Genomic DNA, 21,822 nt, shown 5'->3' with positions numbered 1-21,822 from the left:
GTCAAAGCATCCGCCTTCTCTTTACCATCTGCCATTCCTTAGATAATGCTCAAGGTCAGTCACGTAGTTGAAATTAAACAGTGGAAATTTCCTACCAAGCAGTGTTAGAACTCCTCAAGCCTGCTACAGTTACAATTATAACAAGTTGTAACAGTTCCAAGTTCCACTAGGGGGACACTGTAACAGTCATAAAAGTTCTTGGATACTTTAATTTCCTTTTTAAGCCCCCCTAGTTTATTCAGGAAGAAAACAGTCTATTCACAATTTTTAACTTAGGACCAGGAGATATATATTCACATAATTTGTCCAAACTTTTATTTCCTGTGCAGGACTAGCTGTCAAAATATATTGCAAGACAGTACCTCTCTTTCTTTCCTAAGATCTGGAAAATCCTTTCCCAGGGAATTGAGTGATGGTTTAATCCCTTCTTTTCCACTCTTTATGAAGAAATCACCTCCACAATTCTCCCCCCTTTTCCCTCAATTTATAGAGGGAAAAGTCCAGGTTGGATGATTGGATTAAAGTCCGCTAAAACGTACTTTCCAAATGCTTCCGCTTTCAAGTTCAATGCTTTATTTTATCTACAAAGAAAGAGGCTGACTTCCTTTTTAAGCCTCTTTCCGTTTTCGGACAGATTCCAGTTTCCAATTTGTACAGTTCCAATTTAGATTGTATCCTACTCACGGATTGTTGATTTTCAGGTCCGGATTTTAAGGAAGAAAGGCAGCGCTCTCCGGTCAACAGCTTGCGGCTTCACACCACGAACGAGCAGACAGCCCACAGCACAGCGCTCTCCCCCGCTCCGATTTCAAGCCCGTTGCTGGGCTTTTTACCGGGTTGGGGGGGCGCCAAATGTGCCCGCTGGGTCCCAGGCTCACAGGCTTCCCCCGCCTGTGATTTTTAAGGGTCCCCCGCTGCGCCGAAGCGGGATCCGACCCTTTTCTTCGTGGCGCTGATTCCCTCTAACCGAGGAAATCCGCCATCAACCGCTAGCGCCGCCTCCGGAAGTCTGTTTCTCTATCTGTTTTACATAACATCTGCATGTAATATTTAGTTTGGTCTCCATATTCCAAAGATTTGTCTATGCTCTGCCCCATTGCTCAGCGCTTTCATGGATTTAATGTTTCTTTGTTTCTTTTCCAGAGAGACCACTTGAAAATTGCTCAGCAGTTCTTTCAGCTGGTAGGAGGATCTGCCAGTGAATGTGGTATGTTTTAACTTTTCTTTTTTCTCATTCCTTCAGATGTCAATATTGCCAGTGAATGCAACCATTTTGTTACCTGGGTCAAGTAAAAAACATGCTTAATATCTTTCTCTGTCTTAGTGACCTGAACCATATATATACACTGTACTTACATCTGCCACCAAAAACAGAGGCCTCATGTCTAGTTCGCTGTAATGTCTAATTTGCCTTACTTGGATCATGGCTTAACAATATTGCTCACTTTCCTGACGTTTCTATACATTCCTGTACATTTGCTTATCCCCTGCTAGCAGAAAATTCCTAACATAATTAGGAAAAGTTGTAGAAGACATAACAGGAGAATTGAGGAACTCGACACGCAGGTTGCATTTTCACAGATCATAATATGTACATTGTTTAGGTTGATCTTAAATTTGTACACCTAATCTGCATAGGTTATGAAAGTTCATATCACACTAAGCTCTTTAAGGTACTGCAGTGGACTAATATGGCTACATCTCTAAAATATTTTCAATATAATACATAAGGAGAGCCTGCTCTTTCCCCCCTTTATAGGAATCCTGTGTTCAACCATGCATAAGACTATTTTTACACTGGGATGTTTTCTTGTGTCGTGGAAGTATTGCTTATGTTTTATGCAAACGGGAATGTTTAAGCAAGTTCCACTATCCCAAAACAAGAGGACGCCTCTTGCTGGTCAGCTAAGAAACAGAGGAAAATAGTGAAAGAACACCTGACTGATAGTTCAGTTGGAAACCAATATGTGTATTATGCTATATCAAAAACACTTAGGGCTATTTTTCTCAACTTGTCAAACTTATTCTGAGTGCAGACTTGTTTGCCACAAAGTATAAACTGACCTGGTAGCCAGATTGTGGTTCTGGGCTATTATATATAGAGATGCTAGACTATGTTATCTCAGAAATAAACTAATCAGACTAAAAAATTGTGCATATAACTTCTGTTCTTCAGATACAATCCCCGGGAGACAGTGCATGGCATCTTGCTTCTTTCTGCTCAGGCAGTTTGATGATGTCCTTATTTACCTTAACTCAGTGAAGGTCAGTACGTTTTATATCAGCTGGTAGTCTCCTACAAATCTTTACATGTATTACTTTGTGTGTGATGCATAAACTTGCCACACAAAAAATGGAGGTGAAAAGAAGGGATGGTTATCTCAATCACATTTCAGAGAGAGTTTTATTTTAAAATATAAATATATATTCAGCCCTTTGGGGCAAGTGCCCTCATAAGGCAGCATAGTAAAACAGTTGTATAAAACATATAAAAGGAGCATCTTAAAATATACATTACATCCCTTTGAAAAATTATCAGTGAACCATCATCAATTGAATAAAGGCAGATCAAAACAAAAATGCCTTAAGAATTCTTTTTAAAACCACCAGTGAAAGGGCAATATACACTTTATGAATGACTGCGTTTCATAAGTATAGGTCAAGCCCTGAATATCCGGTACCCATCAGCTTAAGCTTTCTTCTTGACAGAACAGAGAGAACGACATGTGATGCTGACTTTTGAGCTTGGACAGGGTCATAGACACCTCTTAGAAACTTTGGTGATTATTTCAGCTTTTTTATACGCTTAAGTAAATGTAGGTGCAGGCCATACTTTAGATAACCTGATCCCAAATCATTTAACATTGTAAAAGTTCACAAGTGCTTGTGCCTTATTTTTCTGGCATTTTCAGTGAGCATTCGATCGTCGGCCCTCTTTTTCTAAGTTCCAGTTTAAACTCCACTATGTATGTAATTAGGATTTTGTGCTTCTGTTGAATGTCATCTGCCATTCTGTGGACATTCTATCCAGTTTAAAGAAAACATTTGGAGCTTTTTCTCTCCCCACTGACTGAGACTTTACCACCCTAAATAATTTACTGCTGTGTGCAAACTTCCTATCCATGCTTAATTCCAGATATCTAACTTACTATTTTTAATAACAGTTGTCCTAATACATCTTTGAAAGGTCTCACTGTTTGGACCTCCAAGCCTATTGCAAAGGCTCTCTTACTTATTCCTATAATAACAAATTATTAAAATGGACAGGTTCAGAAAAGGACAACCAAAATGATAAAATGGGTAGATCAACTCTCCTATGGGGAAGGGTTACAACAGTTGGGACTTTTTACTTTAGAGAAAAGTAGAGTAGGAGGAGACATGATAGAGACAGGATAGACATGTTGGGGGAAAGGTGAATAGGGATCATGGTTTGCTGCTCCCACTAGCACTAGGGGGGAGGAATGAAACAGGAGCGATTTCTGTGTTCAGAATAAACCATTATCTATAGTTTTGTGACATGAGAACTGATCTGTTGTAGAAAGGAATGAAAGAGATGAAAACAGAAGCAAATTAAAAATTAAAGGCCCGCAAAGAGAGTCTAAAAACTGAGTACAATATAGAACTGATTAAATAAAAGTGCTTGAGTAAGCAGCTGGTGAGACATACCTGAAGACTGGTAGCACTGAACAAAGCCTGATTCATAATCTGATCCTACAGTTAATTTGGTGCTTACACATTCCATTCTGATTGAGGCTTGGTGTCTGTTGGCATTCTGCCACTTTCTGTTCCCAACCAGTGTGTCTGGGAAGTGCTTTGTACCTCCCACACAGCCAAAGATATCAGCACAAATGACTTTCCCACAACTGAAGGTGAACAGTGCTTTTTCCTGGGCAAGTACTTGGCATGGATGTGGGCAAAAAAGTGCTTTGATCAAGTTCCACTTCTACATGGTTGTTATTTTGCTACCATTCTGAAATTCTTAGTCACTTAGGTGTGGTCACCTTGGCCATGTTTATGTAAGGGCAGAACCAAATAGGAAAGCTTATCTGTGAAAGATCTAAGGAATTATTGGCTGATTAGAGCGTCTTGGCTGATTAGAGCGTGTCCAGACGAGGTGCGGGCCCTCCTGGGGGATATCATCAATTTGTCCCTTGGCACGGGGACATTCCCAGGGGAACTGAAGGAGGCAGTGGTGCACCCGCTCTTAAAGAAAACATCATTAGATCCTTTAGATCTATCCAATTACCGCCCGGTTTCGAATCTTCCGTTCCTGGGTAAGGTGATTGAGAGAGCGGTTGCTGAACAGCTTGGTGGCTTTCTAGATGAAACATCGGCTCTGGATCCATTCCAGTCCGGCTTCCACGCTGGTCATGGGACCGAGACGGCTCTGGTTGCCCTAACAGATTATCTTCGTAGACAGCTGGATCGAGGCGGGTCAGGGCTGCTGATTCTTCTAGACCTGTCAGCAGCTTTCGACATGGTCGATCACTAACTTCTGGACCACCACCTTGCCGACGTGGGGATCCAGGGCACAGTCCTTCAATGGCTGCGCTCGTTTCTCTCTGGTCGGGGACAGAGGGTGGCGCTTGGGGGGGAATTGTCATCGCGCCACTCCTTGGTGTGTGGAGTACCTCAGGGTGCGATACTCTCCCCGATGCTTTTCAACATCTTTATGCGCCCCCTCGCCCAGCTTGTTCGGAGTTTTGGGCTGGGTTGCCATCAGTATGCCGATGACACCCAACTCTATCTGTTGATGGATGGCCATCCTGACTCGGCCCCAGACACACTGACCAGATGTTTGGAAGCTGTGGCTGGATGGTTACGTGGGAGCCGGTTGAAGCTAAATCCTTCGAAGACAGAGGTCCTGTGGCTGGGACGGGGCGATATGGGATTGGGGGGGCAACTCCCATCTCTTGCGGGGACGCAATTAGTGCCAGCACCGTCTGTTAAGAGTTTGGGTGTAATCTTCGACACCTCCCTTTCCATGGAGGCGCAGATTGCAGCTATAACAAAGGCGGCATTTTTCCATCTCCGCCAAGCTAAGCAGTTGGCTCCTTACCTCTCTCGCCCTGACCTAGCCACTGTGATCCATGCGACGGTCACCTCCAGACTGGATTATTGTAACTCGCTCTACGTGGGGCTGCCCTTGAGACTGACCCAGAAACTCCAGCGGGTGCAGAATGCTGCAGCAAGACTCCTTACGAGGTCTTCGCTGCGAGATCACATTCACCCGGTGCTATACCAGCTGCACTGGCTCCCGGTGGAGTACAGGATCAGGTTTAAGGTGCTGGTTTTAACCTTTAAAGCCCTATACGGCCTAGGACCCTCGTACCTATGGGACCGCCTCTCCTGGTATGCCCCACAGAGAAACTTACGGTCTTCAAATAAAAACATCTTGAAGGTCCCAGGCCACAGAGAAGTTAGGCTGGCCTCAACTAGAGCCAGGGCTTTTTCGGCTGTGGCTCCGATCTGGTGGAACACTCTGTCACAAGAGACCAGGGCCCTGCGGGACTTGACATCTTTCCGCAGGGCCTGCAAGACAGAGCTGTTCCACCAGGCCTTTGGCCAGGGCACAGCCTGACTCCCTCCCTCGGCAATCTTCGCGGAGCTCTGGCCCAATGGTTGCCAGTGGCTTGAATTAATTAATTTTATAATGAATGATTTCAGAGTGTTGTTTATTCTGTACTTTTGTACTGTTTTATTGTTGTTAGCCGCCCTGAGCCCGGCTTCGGCTGGGGAGGGTGGGATATAAATAAAATTTATTATTATTATTATTATTATTATTATTATTATTATTATCCCAAAGCGCATATGACAGGGATTTAATAAGGATGTCTTCTATTATTCAGTGATCACACAGTAACAGCACAAAATCAGTACCTCCACAGAACTTTAGCATCCCAAGAATCTCCACTTTAATTTTAAAGAGCAAGTGTCTCGCTTTCTGTTTGTGAAAATATTTCCAAGTGTGGGAAACCCTAGGTAAAATCTCATAACTGAGCATTGATGCTGAATGGGGCCAAGTTTCAATGTACTGACTAATGCCTTGTCCTTCTGCAGTTATACAAATGAGCAGAAATAGCATTTAGGACAATATGCTCTGGGCTGTCCTTTGTATCAAGAGTATGTGGGCAGGGGGTGTATCTTACCATACAGTACACAGTGGATGCATTCTGACCTCACATTTCCTGAAATTCCAGATCATGGATCATACCTGCTGTCTCATTCTTTCGTGCATCTGGCTTAATAAAATATTTCTGTAAAACAATTTGACATGTTACCTGAACTGGCAATCTGGCTTAAACAATCCAGCCAAATCAGAATCAATCTGTAGTTTGCAATCCTAGTTTGCAGGGATTGCTCACATCACAGTTTGCCAGTTTGAATGTCACAGAAAACTCTGTTTTGGCAAACCAGGGAATGCTATATTAAGTTGAATGCACAAGGGGAGGAGGGTGCATGTGTACATTCGGTTAATTCATGATTAGTGAATGTGACATCTAGCTGCAGTGAATGTAATTAGGGTGGCCAGGCAAAAAAAATAGACAGGCTGCTACACCTTTAATAGTTGTTGGAAGAAGAGAGAAATTCATCAAGTGTAGTTGGACTGGTGAAATTCTGTCTTCTACATACAACTTTTAAAGGTTGCTTGTCCTATTTTTCATCTTGTCACACTAAAAGTAACCTATTCATAAAAATGGGTGAAAGAAATCTAGAATCCTATACATATTCTACATCTCCTATTATGCATATTTGTTGTTGTTTAGTCGTTTAGTCGTGTCCGACTCTTCGTGACCCCATGGACCAGAGCATGCCAGGCACTCCTGTCTTCCACTGCCTCCCGCAGTTTGGTCAAACTCATGTTAGTAGCTTCAAGAACACTGTCCAACATCTCGTCCTCTGTCATCCCCTTCTCCTTGTGCCCTCAATCTTTCCCAACATCAGGGTCTTTTCCAGGGAGTCTTCTCTTCTCATGAGGTAGCCAAAGTATTGGAGCCTCAGCTTCAGGATCTGTCCTTCCAGTGAGCACTCAGGGCTGATTTCCTTCAGAATGGATAGGTTTGTTCTTCTTGCAGTCCATGGGACTCTCAAGAGTCTCCTCCAGCACCATAATTCAAAAGCATCAATTCTTCAGTGATCAGCCTTCTTTATGGTCCAGCTCTCACTTCCATACATCACTACAGGGAAAACCATAGTACATCATATATCTCTCCTGCTTTTGACTCCAGTGGCCATTTCTTATGCAATTCTCTTTGGATGTGGGTACACATTAAGTACAGAATACTCATGGATTGCAGCAAATAGGAATACTGCATGCATGAATTACCGGTACTCACTGTTTTATCAATTTAGTTCTGAAATGGTTTTATCACTTTCCAGGACTGCTGCACTAAGGAACCCAAACTATTTGAACATACAGTACAGTACAGTGGTACCTCGGGTTACATACGCTTCAGGTTACAGACTCCACTAACCCAGAAATAGTGCTTCAGGTTGAGAACCTTGCTTCAGGGTGAGAACAGAAATTGTTCTCCGGCGGCATGGCAGCAGCAGGAGGCTCCATTAGCTAAAGTGGTGCTTCAGGTTAAGAACAGTTTCAGGTTAAGTACGGACTCCGGAACGAATTAAGTACTTAACCCGAGGTACCACTGTAGTATAGTTCTAAGGAGATCTTCAGCACTCACAGAACTAAATTATGGAATTAGACATGAATGTTTTGAAGAGTTGGGTAGAGATTTAGAGAAAGAGGCCGTTTTTTCACAGCAGGATTTAACATGCCCAGAAAGAAAGGCATACGAAAGAAAGCTGCCACCCTGCAAATCCATTGTGGCCAGTTCTGTGGAATGTTTCAGCTATGTACTGAGTCACAAAGCCATTTGAGCTACTATTTGTAAATGTTTGTTTTTTTTACTCTATTATCTGGTACATCTTCAAGTTTTAAAGTATGTTTTTTATTTATTGTGCACAACTTATTTTCCAGAGTTACTTCTACAATGATGACACTTTTAACTTTAACTATGCCCAAGCCAAAGCTGCTACTGGCAATACTAGTGAGGCTGAGGAGGTATGTAGCTTCTTCTTTAAAAACACCACATGCAAGGAACACACTTCCTGATTACCTTCTGGGTCATCTTGGATATGCTCTGAGGATAGCCTTTTTCTGCTTTACTTCTAAAAATATATAATGCCTAGATGACTGCTATTAATTATCCTTCTGCTTAGACTGACTTTCCCTACTTGTGGCCTTTTTAGGTCTTGAAACTTTCTTATATAATGATTCTGTTGAACGTTTTGTTATTTGAAATTCATCTGTATTTTTAAGTAGGCACATACTTATGGTATATATCACGCAGCAGATATTTAATGCAAACAGACATTTGTTTTTTCTATCTGTTTCCCCCTCAGGTGTTCCTCTTGATTCAAAATGAGAAGATAAAAAATGATTTTGTTTATCTCAGCTGGCTAGCTCGCTGCTGTGAGTCACTTTGCCCTGCTATAGAATGTAGATTTTTTTGTTGCATTAGCCCTGTTGCTATTTCTCCTTAAACTTGTTTTAACCTTGTGGGTGGATTTAATTAATTTTTTAGATATAATTGGATACCTTTATAAGAGGCAAGTGCCCTACAAAAAGTAAATCTTGCCATAGCCTGTGAGTAAGCAAGAGTGGTTGGGAGTCTACTCAAGGAAAAGGTGGTGTCTTGGTATCACTTGCAAAATATTTCAACAGAACAAGTACTGGTAAAAATTCTTGTTTGTTCTTGTTCTTTGGGACAAGTACAGCTGAGACAACTGCAATTAAATTTCCAAACATTTAATTGTTTGGTCCCTGCAGCACTCTACCTTAATTACATTTGTGAGAGAGCAATCTGAAGTTCTCATTAGCTATTGATAGCAAATATGCTCACATATTACGGGTTTTAAAAGGCAGCCATCTTGACAGAAGATCTGGCATGAAATTCAGCCCACATGGCTCTTGCTAACCATAGAGAGTTTGTGATAATTTTATGAAACAGGATATTTTGGCTCAGAGTTTGGGTTCAAAGTGATACAGTACAGTAGAGAACCCTTAGATGGTTTGTCTCTTAAACATCACCTTTCTTGGCTTCTAAAATAGGATGGGCTGTTACTTTCTGCCCTGTAACTTTCCAGTTACCCACACAAACATAGGAAGGGGTGAACTTTGACCTCCCAACACACAGTAAGAAGTAGACTATGCTATCTGGTTTCTTAGTAAGGAAGTCAGTCAGGTTCAGACAGGCAGGTCTCTATAAAAGCTTCATACATAATCTAGATGAACTTAGACATGTTATATTGCTGGGGTGGGGGGAAGCTGGCAAGAATTGCACAAAACTCGGAAATTTTATTTTATGAATTTGGATTCTGGATCACCTTCAAAGGTAGCCCCACGTAGAGCACATTGCAGGAGTCCAAGCTGGAGATAACTAGAGCATGCACCACTGTGGCAAGACAGTCCGCGGGCAAGAGCACTGGGGTTACGGAAATTGCAGTGGCAGCTTCTGCCAGCAGGAAGTTATACAATTGAGGTTTTCCAGTGTGACAGTGTGCATGTTTATGTGTGCAGCAATATTGTGCAAAGTGACTGATGTAATAATGTATGCAGAGCTCTGAATTTCTCTCAAAAATGGAATCAGTTGCCTCTTTAGAATCCTGGTTCCTTTACTGAGCTCTGTGAAGAATTGTCAGACAATTAAATGCTATTAGAGAATATTGTAGCAAAATAAATGCTGTATTGGTATCATCCTCTGCCATTGGTAAAAGTGCAGTGGTGTTAGCTGTCATAGCTTATAAGTGTTAATTGGTTTTAGAGTCAACTGTTTCTACTGTGTTTGGTGTCGAGTAACTCTAGGTAAGGGCACTATATTTTTAAATAGCTGTTGTTGTTTAGTCGTTTCCGACTCTTCGTGACCCCATGGACCAGAGCACACCAGGCATAAATAGCTATACCAATGTAAATATATAATAATCATTATGTGGACAATTATCTATAAGTTTTATTCTTAAAGTGCAGTAATAATAAGCCTCCTTTCAAAGAATAGTATAACACCAATATTTCTGGGAACCTTATAAGCAGTGCTATTAAATGGACCTTAAAATTACAGACATGATATGAAATAGATACTTATGCTAAACTGGGTATATACAACTAAATGCTTTTATAATTGAATACCATTCATCTGTTTGACCAGTGTTTTTACATGACCACAGAAGAGCAATATAAGGCTAAGGAAATTAATGCTACTGGTGTATACTTGTTTGGAATAAGTGTAGAAATACAAGGAGTGTTAACTTCTGTGTACATATTATATAGAGAAGAGCAGAAAAGAGCAACTGGGGTTGAAAACAGGAGGACTACTAACTGAATTTTCTAATAGACCTTTTTTGTCTAGTCAAATGTTCAGCCTGTCACTAGGAGATGCCTGCCATGTGCTCAAATTCCAAGGCAGGCATGATACGTCTATAGTTTATGAGCATTGTCCCACAGAATCTGAATCTCCTAATTGCAGAATTGTAGAAGCACTGGCCTTTTATATAAATTAAGATAACAGTTCATTGCCAAAAATTAAAATGCTTAAAAGTTAAAGCCTTTATAAAATGTTGCCTTTTCATCCTTTAAATAAACATTTGAGCAATGTGCGATTTCTAAGCAGAACAAACAGATCAGTGGAATGAATGGCATGTGTTTCCAAATGGAAACTTAATGTTATGCAGATTACCTCTGTGCTAATTAGACATGGGATGGATTTCCTGACACTTTTTCGTATCTCCTGATTATTAGAATGTGGTTTTTTGTACTGCAGGTAGCAATGGGTGTGTTACATTGCTTTTTACCTTATCTGAATGATAGAAATAAAGACGTGTACTGCTGATTAGAATGCTTATCCACTTTTGCAAACACTATGTGATGACATGTCTCCACTAGCTCTAGCTTTTTGTTAATTGCAGACATTATGAATAAGAAGCCACGACTAGCCTGGGAACTGTACCTGAAGATGGAAACCTCAGGAGAGTCTTTCAGCCTTTTGCAACTAATTGCAAATGACTGCTACAAAGTGAGCCTCCCTCTCTTCCCCTCCCATCATTAGTTATTAGTATCAGTTATTACCCCCTAAGAGACTACTGAATTTTTTTAATGAACTGAATATTTTCTAGCCCTTGGAAAGTTGGAACATTTTGCCTGCAAAAGCATATACTTTACCTCTGAGCAAAATTCATTCCCTATATTAGTAGTGAATATAAAATTTTAATTCTAAGATTTAAGAAACAAGCATAAAAGTGTTAATTGGGAAGCAAACTTCATTCACTAGCATGCTTCACTAGGTATCTAAAGTATTTCAAGCTAAGCCAATAAAAGTTTCTTAACTTAGGCTTGTTCTTTTACTGCTGTTTTCAAGTCAACTAGCATTATGATGAATACATTAGTGCGGCTAGATCTAGAGGAGTGTTTAGAACTGTTTGTGCAATTGGCAGATTATTTAGTTGGAGGCATTGTGCTCCTTTCTGTGTATGATTTAAGTGTTTCTTTACAGTAGTGTTTTAACACAAGATGATTTTCATAACTTGCCTGTTTATAAAATTGGAGTGTGCCAGATCCCCTGATTGGGATCAGAAAATTTCCACTGGCTTCTGTTATTTGTTCTTATGAATGGCTGTATTATTTTATATTTCTGATGTAAGATTGGTGCCTTGAGCATGTAACTTTCTTTCCTGTACAGATGGGCCAGTTTTACTATTCTGCAAAAGCCTTTGATGTTCTGGAAAGACTGGATCCTAACCCTGAATACTGGGAAGGCAAAAGGGGTGCTTGTGTGGGCATCTTCCAGATGATCATAGCTGGCAGAGAACCCAAGTACGTACACTGATTTTCTTTGTACTACCTTGGGGTCAGTGTCCTGGATTCTTACACTCTTCTAGCTCACTGTTAAATGTTTATGGCAGGGGCAGGGAACCTTTCTCACCTTGAGGGCCACATTCCTTCTGGGCAACATTTTTGGGGGCTACGTGCTAGTGGTGGGTAGGGTCCAGGGCAAAAGTGGGCAGAACAAATGTAAAACTTACCTTTGTACAGTATGATAGTTTCTATACGCACTTGCACGCCCCTTTCCATCCTTCATTCAGACAAGCAAAATGTATTGAGGGAGCTCAAGGGCACATCCCAGTCAGGCAAAAACACTTGGGGTGTGAAGCTGGGCCAGTTAGGGTTGTGACCTGCGTAGGGTTATGAGGGCCAGATAGGGAGGCCTATATTGCCTTATTTCACCCCTGGGTTCCCTACCCTGGTTTATAGGAACAGAAGAATGAAGGCCCAGCCCTTTTCAGTTAAAAAGTCCTAATAACTGATAAACATTTTTAAGAAGGCTTAAACATTACACGTTCACCTCAATAAGGCCAATAAAAAGAGACACGGGGATAAGCAGTTATCGTGCAATGGGACACATACTTTCCAAAGCAATTTGGATACAAAATTGACTAGAAATTTATGGTATCCAACAGTGTTGCTCAGCTGATGGTAGGGCTTCTATCAGCAGAGCAGGGAGGGGAATAGTTTTTAGCCATTTCCCTCTACTGCCCAGAGTGCATTTAAGAAGCTGCAGGGAAGAAGGGCAATTGCTGAAACTCGCTGTTTTGCTGACAGAACTCTTATCATCTGCTGAGTGGCACTTTGCAATACAATCCTTTCTCTTTCAGACTTGTCCTCATTTTTATTTACATCTTTGTCTTTTCTGTCTTCAGAGATACCCTAAGGGAGGTGTTACATCTCTTGAGGAGTACGGGTAACCCGCAAGTAGAGTACATAGTTCGTATAATGAAGAAGTGGGCCAAGGAAAACAGAGTGCCCCTGTAAACCAACATCACCAAAATAACAGAAGTAACTGCCATCTGTGATGTGCCTGACTGGAATATTTGCGGCATCTTCTAGCCTAATACCAGCATTATGCAGACTGTAACAATGCAAAATATTCAGAATAGATATTTATTTTTATATTGATAACTCTTTTTAAAATTTAAACTGTATGTATTGCATATATTTGTGGGAAGAATATGTGACTTTTGTTATGCAACATCTCCCAAGTTCCATTTTTTTTTGTACTGCAATTGCTAGTTTTTAACTGTTCATGCTAGCTTCAGTCCACGGGTTGTTCTATTTTTGTATATTCAACAATGCACTGTGTTGGTACTGTACTGAGACTGCTCAAGAACTGGCCTATGCTGCACACAGATGGACTCTAGTCTCATTGTATCACTACTCAAAGCAAAATACAAAATTAACTCAATAATACTCAGCATTTCATATTAATACTCTTGGAGCTTGTTTGTACATTAACACTAAGCCAAATCATGGCCTCACTCTGGATATTGCAGCAGCAAGACCAGAGGGAGGAGCAAAGGAGCTGTGATTTTCACTCTGGGTACATGCATTATTGTTCTTTCTCATTAAGTCATAGCTTGGTTTAGTGTGGTTTGTGATCCGAGCCCTGGGCAGTCATTACAAACAATATATTTCTGAATTGTAACAAAACCCCAGCATATGATAGGATGTCTTTGACTTCAGATGTACTTTTAATTACCGAGGCCTCTTGCATATTGTGAGGCACCTTTTACAGAGAATAGCTGAATCATATGCTGTTCATTTCTTTATCTGGTTCCCCAGGGAGGTTTTGTCAATTGATTTAAGATGGTTAGCTCATGCTATCTACAATTAACATGCTAATCTGAAAGGTACCTACCTTTCCCTGCAAATGTTTGCAATTAGTTTGAGGGATTAGGGGAATTGCTTTCAGATTTTACTCCTGAAAACAAGATTTTGAAGAGACACAAAAGAACATGCATTGAAAAAAAGACAGTAAAATATGCATTGCACACTTGTACAGTTTTTATGTATGTAGTTCAAAATTATTTTTATGCTTCTAACTTTTCAAAAAAATGTTTGTAATCTGCCCAAAATTTTAATTCTCGGGTAAAATCCCAAAGAAATAAAGAAACTTAGAGAGTAACTCATTATGCATATTTAAGTACCTTATAAAAATAGAAAATTTGTTCTCTTGTGAATGTGACTAAAATGAATACTGTATGGTATGTATTGTTATGACTTAATATTATGGATCTTAATTTAAATATAAAATATGCAAGGCACTACTACAGGTAATGTGTTTGTGCTTTGCAACTGTAACTCTGAAATACACAATTGAAAATTTGTAATTTGTAATTGAGTAAATTTGCATCAAAGCCTGCTGGAAACAAGAATCAAAATTGGCTGGTCTGTCTCCATCTTTGGATGAAATACACAGGCTGGTGAAAAATGGGAATCAATAGAAAACTAGGCAGTCCTGGGAAATTTGGAAACCAATTTTAGGTATAATTTTTTTTCTAGGCAATTATTCTAGGCAATATAGGTATTATTTTTTCTAGGCAAAAAGTCAATAGATTGGGTAGCTGAATTGTTGGAAAATTCAGAACAGAAAAAAGGGTGCACTTCTTCATATACAGTAGTACATAGTTTAAACCTGTTATTTGCCACCAATTTGGATGTCTTTTAAAAGGGGATTAAATTACTGGAGGATAAGGCTATCAGTAGCGACTAGTTATGATGGCTGTGTAATACATCCAGTATTGCAGGTGGTATGCCTCTGAATACAGCAAGTGGGGAGTGGGCTGTTAAATTCATATCCTGCTTTACAAACATCTGGTTAGCCATTGTAATATGAGGCTTTGGTCTGATCAAGTGGGACTTTTATGTTACTTTAGTGTGTTTTTCTTGGCCTCCCACCACCAAAATGTGTCGGCTCTTTGGGGACAGAAACGTTTTGGAGGTAGATTAGGATCCCAAACTCAGGGTTAGCCACATTTTTTTTCATTCCAAAATATGGGGTGCCAAATATCATACTGTTTCTAGAGATAGGAACAGCACGGAGAATTTGGAGTTCATAAACTGCATTAAACTGGTCCTGGGAGGTTGCAGGTGAGTGATAAGCCCAAATTTCCACCTGCTCTTCTACCAGTCTCAACGGAAATTCAGTGAAGAAGTGAAAACACTTCAGTGGCATTGTTGTTGTGCAGATTGCTTAAGAAGTAACACGGTTGCAGAAGATCTTCAAAGGTCTATTTCATCTACTTAAAACAGCTGCATCATAAAAAATTCATGTGCAAGTATTTTCCCATATTCACGTTTTTATTCGTGACGATTAGTATCTGGCAAAGAGCTGCTTCCCATAATCACCTCCTTATACACGGGTTACTAAGATCTGAACCGACCCCCAAATGTATACGATTTTCTCATTACAGTAGTTGCGAAATGAAAAAGATATATTCTTATGTCAGAAATGCTCATGCGTGGTTGTATCCTCTCGGAAGTTGCTGCCGACATTGCGCTTGCTCTGTGCTTATGGGCCGTTTAAAATTCCAGCCGTGGGCGTGGCGGACGAGCTGAATCGCGGGGGGAAGAGAAGATGCCTGGGTAGCAGCCCACGTTCATTCAAAGCAAAGTTCGACTCCTGCTCCTTTAAGAATCTTACGGTAGAGCAGCGTGCATATTTCCAAGGCAACTATGGGCGGGGTTCCAGCGTCTTCAACGTGCGATCGCGGTGACGTACTGAAAACCTGAGCAATAACAACAGTGACGTGCGGCGGCGCGTCCGTGGCGGTCCCGCTTTTGCGCATGCGTGCCCTAGTGGCCTGCTTCTATTTACGTGGGGGGGCTCCAAGATGGCGGCGGTGTTAGCAGCGAGGAGAGCCTAGTGAGGAAGGGGGGGGAGGTACCCTGACCCGGTTAAGGGGAGGGAACGGGCGGAGGAGGAGCCGGAGTTGTGGGTGGTGAGGGAGGGTCACCGAACAGGTGGGAAGGGGGGGTGGGGGGGTTAGATGATGGCGGAGCCGCGCCGGGTGCCGTTAATTAGTCTGTCACCCGTGAGGCGACGAGAAGGCGAGACCCCGGTGCTCGAGCGAGAGCCTGGAGGGGGTCGCGAGGCGGAGCAGCCATTGGTGTGTGAGGCCCTGAAACTGCCAGAACAGCCGCCGCAGCAACACCACCACCACCTCCACCACGATAGTGGCCGAGCAGAGCCTCCACCGCAGCCCTTCGAGTCCTGCTCCCGACTGGAGTTACAGTCGGCGGTGATACCGCGCGAGGTCAGCCGGCCTGAGCAGACGCCGAAGCCGCTGCTGCCACCTCAGCGTGAGCCGCCAAGGCCAGAGCCGCCGCCGCCGCCGCCGCCGCCTCCTCCGTCGAACCAGCCGTTGCAGCTCGAGAGCAACCGGCAAGAGTCGCCGCCGTCGCCCCCGCGTCAGACGGTTCGCCTGGAGTTGGTGCTGAAGGACCCCACCGAGGAGAGCTGTGTGGAGTTCAGCTATCCCGAGCTGCTGTTGTGTGGCGAGCCCCGGGTACGGGACCTGCTAACCAAATTCCTCCCTCTCCATCTTGACTCATATTTATTACTCTTGTCCCTTAGCTTGAGCGCTGTGTGAACGAAACGAATGATGGGGAAATGAAAGCGCTTGCTCGGAAGAGCCTATGAGGATATAAGAGCTTAAACGCTGCTAGAGTTACCCTGTCAAATTATAGTGACCACGTAGGAACAAGCTTTTTTTGCTGTGTGACCCTTTGATCCAAATCAGAGTCCAAAGAAATCCATCAGTTGGCATATTGACCTGTGTGAGGCTCAAATATATTTATATTGCCAGGGCAGCTCCCAGGGTGCACACATTTTACTTAATTTGTCTTCAGTTAATTCTTTTAGAAACATTCTTCACCTGCATTACATAAATTATCTGTTCTATTATTTGGTGTTTGTGAGCATTTCACCATGGGACTTATCCAGAGTGTTCATTCAATCTTGCCACCTTTGTGGTGCCAGGGCACAATCATAGAATCGTAGAGTTGGAAGGGATCCTGAGGGTCATCTAGTTCAACCCCCTGCTATGTAGGAATCATTTGGCCAATGTAGGGCTTGAACCCATGACCCTGAAGAGTAAGAGTCTCAGACTGTAACGACTGAGCTATAAGAAGCTGCCCTACATGAACGTACCTGCATGGCTGTGCCAGGGTACCATAGTCTGTGTAGGAAGAGTGGCGATCGTGTACAAAACTGAACCCAGTATAGGTTCTTGTACTTCAAACTGTACACAGGTCAGGAAGTTCCCTTGTTATAAGCCCATAGAATGGTTTAAATTTGTGAGAGTAGCCTAATTTGTTAAAACTAGTTGTAAACAGTTAAAGTGGCTAAGGAGAAAGGAAGTCAGTATATATTAAGGCTAATTACTTGGTTGTAACTATGAAATATATTGGTGACAAGTTAGTTATAACATTTTAAAACACCTTGCTTTAGACTTCAGAGTCTGGTGTTGCTTAGATATCAGGCTTACTCTTACAATTCTGTAGGAGGCTTGATAGCATTGAGGGTTAGTGTACTTGTTCTTGCAAGAAAGGGTGACTGAGAATTTTCAGCGTTGCATAAAAAATTGAATTACAGTCACATTTGACTGTTATGAAATAGACCAGTATATGAAGATATTCTGACTCTGTTGCTTTGTACTTTAGAGAAACTTGTCTAAGGAAAATATTTCAGAATAGCTAGTGGAAATATTAATTGTAAAGTTCCAACTAAAATTGACAGGGCTACTAGGCTGAATTACCTACATGAGTTCCATAAAATTATCTAATTACTTTTCTCTGGAGTTCTCAAAGCGTTGATGCTAGATAAAACACTGCCATGGCCAGTCCATTGGAAGGAATGGTAGCATTTCTTCTTCCTAAACAGAGACTAATTACAGTTAATCACTGTTTGTACTGCTGGTAATTTGTCTATAAGAAGCTATTGTGTGTCTATACTAGTTATACTGCTGATAATTTGTCCATACGAAGCTGAACTGTTCTCTGCATTTGGGTTGGTGTCCAGTGCAGATTTGGGTTCTTTAAATGGCTCATTGTGGTTCCTTCTCTAAGACTTAAAGTGGAATATTTTAACTGCCACTTAATAGCATTTTGGAGAAAGTGAATTTTGAGTTCCACAAGCGGTGTTGTAGCCTTATCTACAGAAATGCAGGGTTTGTGCAGTTCTGAGAAATGGATAAAAGCTGTGGATAATTCACAATCCTTATTACACTGAGGAACATCTAATAGCTACCGTATTTTTTGCTCTATAAGACTCACTTTTTCCCTCCTAAAAAGTAAGGGGAAATGTGTGTGCGTCTTATGGAGCGAATGCAGGTTGCGCAGCTATCCCAGAAGCCAGAACAGGAAGAGGGATCGCTGCTTTCGCTGTGCAGCAACCCCTCTTGCTGTTCTGGCTTCTGAGATTCAGAATATTTTTTCCCTTGTTTTCCTCCTCCAAAAACTAGGTGCGTCTTATGGTCTGGTGCGCCTTATAGAGCGAAAAATACGGCAGTTGATACATTTCTTTGGGCCACATTTTCTTCACTCACAAGAAGGTCTACCTATGTGAGTGATGTAATATATAATCCCGGATTTATGGATTGGTCTTGAGTGCAAATTAACTAACAGTGCACAGTGTTAAGATCCTGGGTTGTGTTGTGTTGGCTGCGTGAATCTTTCTAGGAGTGAAGAAAATGGATCCTAATTCAAGATTAAATTTTGCTTAGGATGTGTTGCTAAATATCTGAGCTGTAGTACCTTCAGCTCACTAGTTGACCACTGAGAATGTTCACATAGGTGGCTGCTATCAAGATTAGCCTGTGTTTGTATTCCATCACTAGAAAGAATTTGATACTTTTTGGGTTCTCTTATACAATCTGGTCCTCTTTATATGGATCCTAAGGGTGGCATTGTGCAGTTTAACCAAGTGTACCCCTCTTAACGTTATGGAATATAATCTTATATGGTCTGAGGAGTAATTTCATGTCCATTTGCCCTTTGCTTTTCTGCTTTCTCACTTGCTGTAGTTTATTCTTCTTTGTAGGCCCGCATACTTGGAGTATTGCAAATTATCATTGAGTGTTTTGTTAAAAAAAATACATCTATAATCTGAAATATTCTCATACAAAGCACATTAAATTGAAACGCCCAGGCAGTGTATAACATATTTTTACCTGAGTGCTTTTCCCAAAAGCTGACTGAAGGTTTTGATTTTAATTATTAAAAGAGATAATATAAAATGGCACAGACAATTGTTGTTCTTGGAGGCAGATGCAGGAATGCCCATGAATGATTTTACAGACCACGTGTGGGATCACTGGCCATATGCGAACAGCAGATCTTTGCTCATTGTGAAACAATATTGAATATGTGGAGAGGTTAATGAAACAAAGGAAATAAAACTAGCTGAATTACAAATGAATTGTTTAAGCACAGCCTTATATTCCTAAACATTGTTGAATTTTGTGCAGCTGGATCCACCTATGCTTTTCCTTTTCCACAGTAGTGGGAAGGCAAAGCAAGAGAACACTTGTGGAATTGTGAAATGCCCTACGTAGTATTTAATTGTTTATCACTGGACCATTATGTGCTACATTAGGTCATGTTAGGAGCGTGTCGTGTAGCAAACTATAGGGATTTGGTCACTATGGTTGTGGTCCAACACCCTTATCTGCTAAACCACACATGTGCCATATGTCTGAAAGCACAGCCTTAAGAACACAAGATGACCCTGTCTGGATCAAACCAAAGGCCAAGTCCAATATTTTGTTCCTGCAGTGGCCAATCAGATGCCTATGGGAAGCACACAAGCAGGACATGGCTGCAACAGCCCTCTGCACTCATTTCCCCCAGCAACTGGCATTCAGAGGCATGCTGCCTCTGCGGCTGGAGGTAATACATAGTCATCATAACAATTAAGCATTGATAGCTGTATCCAGTTTGAATGTGTCTAATCCCCTTTTAAAGTCATCCAAGCTAGAGGCCATCAGTGCATCTATACTGATGGGGAATTCTATAGTTAAACTCTGTGCTATGCTTCCTTTTGTCTCTTCTGACTCTCACACCTTTCAACTTCATTAAATGATCCTGGGTAGTTGCATTTCATGAGAGGGACAAAAACCTCTCCCTGTCTGCTTTCTTGTATACATAATCTTGTATACCCATACCCACTGTTTTTTTCTAAGCTACAAAGCCCCTTTTTGTATCTTTTCTTTAAAGTAGGATTGCTCTAGCCCCTTGGTTGCCTTTTTTCTGCATCTTTTCCAACTCTACAATATTCTTTTTGAGGTGTTGTGGCCAGAGCAGCACACAATATTCCAAAGGTGGTTGCACCACAAAATTATGAAAGGGTGTTAACGATATTGGCAGGTTTATTTTCATACCCTTTCCTAATGATTCCCAACCTGAAATTTACCTTAAAAATAAAAAAAATCAGTGTGGATACCCAGCCCACAATCCATTCAGTTGAGTGGTTCCCTTGAATGCATCTAGCCCTGACCATGCTGCAAGGACAGTAAAGTTCATTGACCTTTAATCTTTAAAAATCCATCTGAAATTGATTAGTCTTTTATAGTTGCTTCCTAGATTCTACTGACTATCACAGAGAGCATTTTATTTTGTAAATAACTGTGACTCACACACTTACAGGACCTTCGCCTGCAGCTGCTCTCTTAGAAATATGATCAGGCATAATAACTTGGGGAATGTAGTTTTCAATCGTTCAACCTGTGATGAAACTGAATAAAACCTACAAACTCTCAGGAACTTGTGAATACGGGGAGTAAAGGGACTTCTCATAGTTTTGTTTTGAAAGCTAACATACTTTCTATCTCTACTTAGAATAATGTAGCCTGAATGAAAAATTTGAGCATGCTATGGCATGAAATAGGGACGTGGGTGGAGTTGTGGTCTAAACCACTGAGCCTAGGACTTGCTGTGCGGAAGGTTGGCGGTTCGAATCCCCGCAACGGGGTGAGCGCCCGTTGCTCAGTCCCAGCTCCTGCCAACCTAGCAGTTCAAAAGCACGTCAAAGTGCAAGTCGATAAAGAGGTACCACTCCGGTGGGAAGGTAAATGGTGTTTCCGTGCGCTGCTGTGGTTGCACCAGAAGCGGCTTAGTCATGCTGGCCACATGACCCGGAAAAATTGTCTGCGGACAAACATCGGCTCCCTCGGCTAGTAAAGTGAGCTGAGCACCGCAACCGCAGAGTCATTCGCGACTGGACTTAACTGTCAGGGGTCCTTACCTTTTTTATGACATGAATTCTCTGCAAACCGTCAGTTACCAATATTGATATTTTACATTCAAATGAGAATCCTAAGTATGTATGAGTTGGATGTTGAATGTTGTTGTTGTTGTAAAACAATAATAATTCATAAGTTGACTGCCATCTCACCTGGAAAAAGAGCTTTCAGAAAGCTTTCTCTAAAATGCAAGTTCTAATCACGAGGCCCTTTATCCCAGTTTTGCAATATATAGTCTCTGTAGCCCAGCTTTTATGATATTGGATCAGAAGTAATTCTCACTGGCTTTTGGTAAACAATGTGAGCCTGGAGTGCTGTGCACAGCCTCCATGGCACTGCTCTGGAGTAAGAGCAGGGACTTGCATTCTTTCTGTGTGTCTCCTGCCAATAGATGCAGTATTTAGAAATAACATTTGGGAAGCCAGCAGGCATGTTTAAAGTGACTCTGGATAAGTGTTACAGATGGGTAGCCGTGTTGGTCTGCCATAGTCGAAATAAAAATTTCCTTCCTGTAGCACCTTAAAGACCAACTAAGTTAGTTCTTGGTATAAGCTTTCGTGTGCATGCACACTTCTTCAGATACACTCCAGTGTATCTGAAGAAGTGTGCATGCACACGAAAGCTTATACCAAGAACTAACTTAGTTGGTCTTTAAGGTGCTACAGGAAGGAAATTTTTATCTGGATAAGT

At 41.6% G+C, this 21,822-nt stretch overlaps 2 protein-coding genes across 4 annotated transcripts in view; both read left to right on the top strand.

The window, feature by feature from the left end:
- Positions 1-14,019, top strand: part of IFT56 (intraflagellar transport 56) — a 31,240-nt gene extending 17,221 nt beyond the window's left edge. For all 3 annotated transcript variants that reach the window (XM_080971904.1, XM_080971903.1, XM_080971905.1), the window contains 7 exons: positions 1,144-1,207; positions 2,177-2,265; positions 7,982-8,065; positions 8,407-8,476; positions 10,966-11,072; positions 11,736-11,869; positions 12,754-14,019. In XM_080971904.1, coding sequence (XP_080828030.1) covers positions 1,144-1,207; positions 2,177-2,265; positions 7,982-8,065; positions 8,407-8,476; positions 10,966-11,072; positions 11,736-11,869; positions 12,754-12,865 — 660 coding nt within the window. In that variant the 3' untranslated portion in view covers positions 12,866-14,019. The remainder of the gene's footprint in view (positions 1-1,143; positions 1,208-2,176; positions 2,266-7,981; positions 8,066-8,406; positions 8,477-10,965; positions 11,073-11,735; positions 11,870-12,753) is intronic.
- A 445-nt stretch (positions 14,020-14,464) lies between these two features.
- UBN2 (ubinuclein 2) overlaps positions 14,465-21,822 on the top strand; it is a 51,414-nt gene continuing 44,056 nt past the window's right edge. Inside the window, 1 exon segment of the mRNA XM_080971886.1 lies at positions 14,465-16,398. Within this exon segment, the coding sequence (XP_080828012.1) occupies positions 15,880-16,398 (519 nt within the window). The 5' untranslated portion in view covers positions 14,465-15,879.

Source organism: Podarcis pityusensis (assembly GCF_964106645.2).
Source record: "Podarcis pityusensis genome assembly, chromosome: 10".
Lineage (NCBI taxonomy): Eukaryota > Metazoa > Chordata > Lepidosauria > Squamata > Lacertidae > Podarcis > Podarcis pityusensis.
Note: the sequence above shows the minus strand (reverse complement) of the source record. Positions and strands in the feature narration are given on the sequence as shown.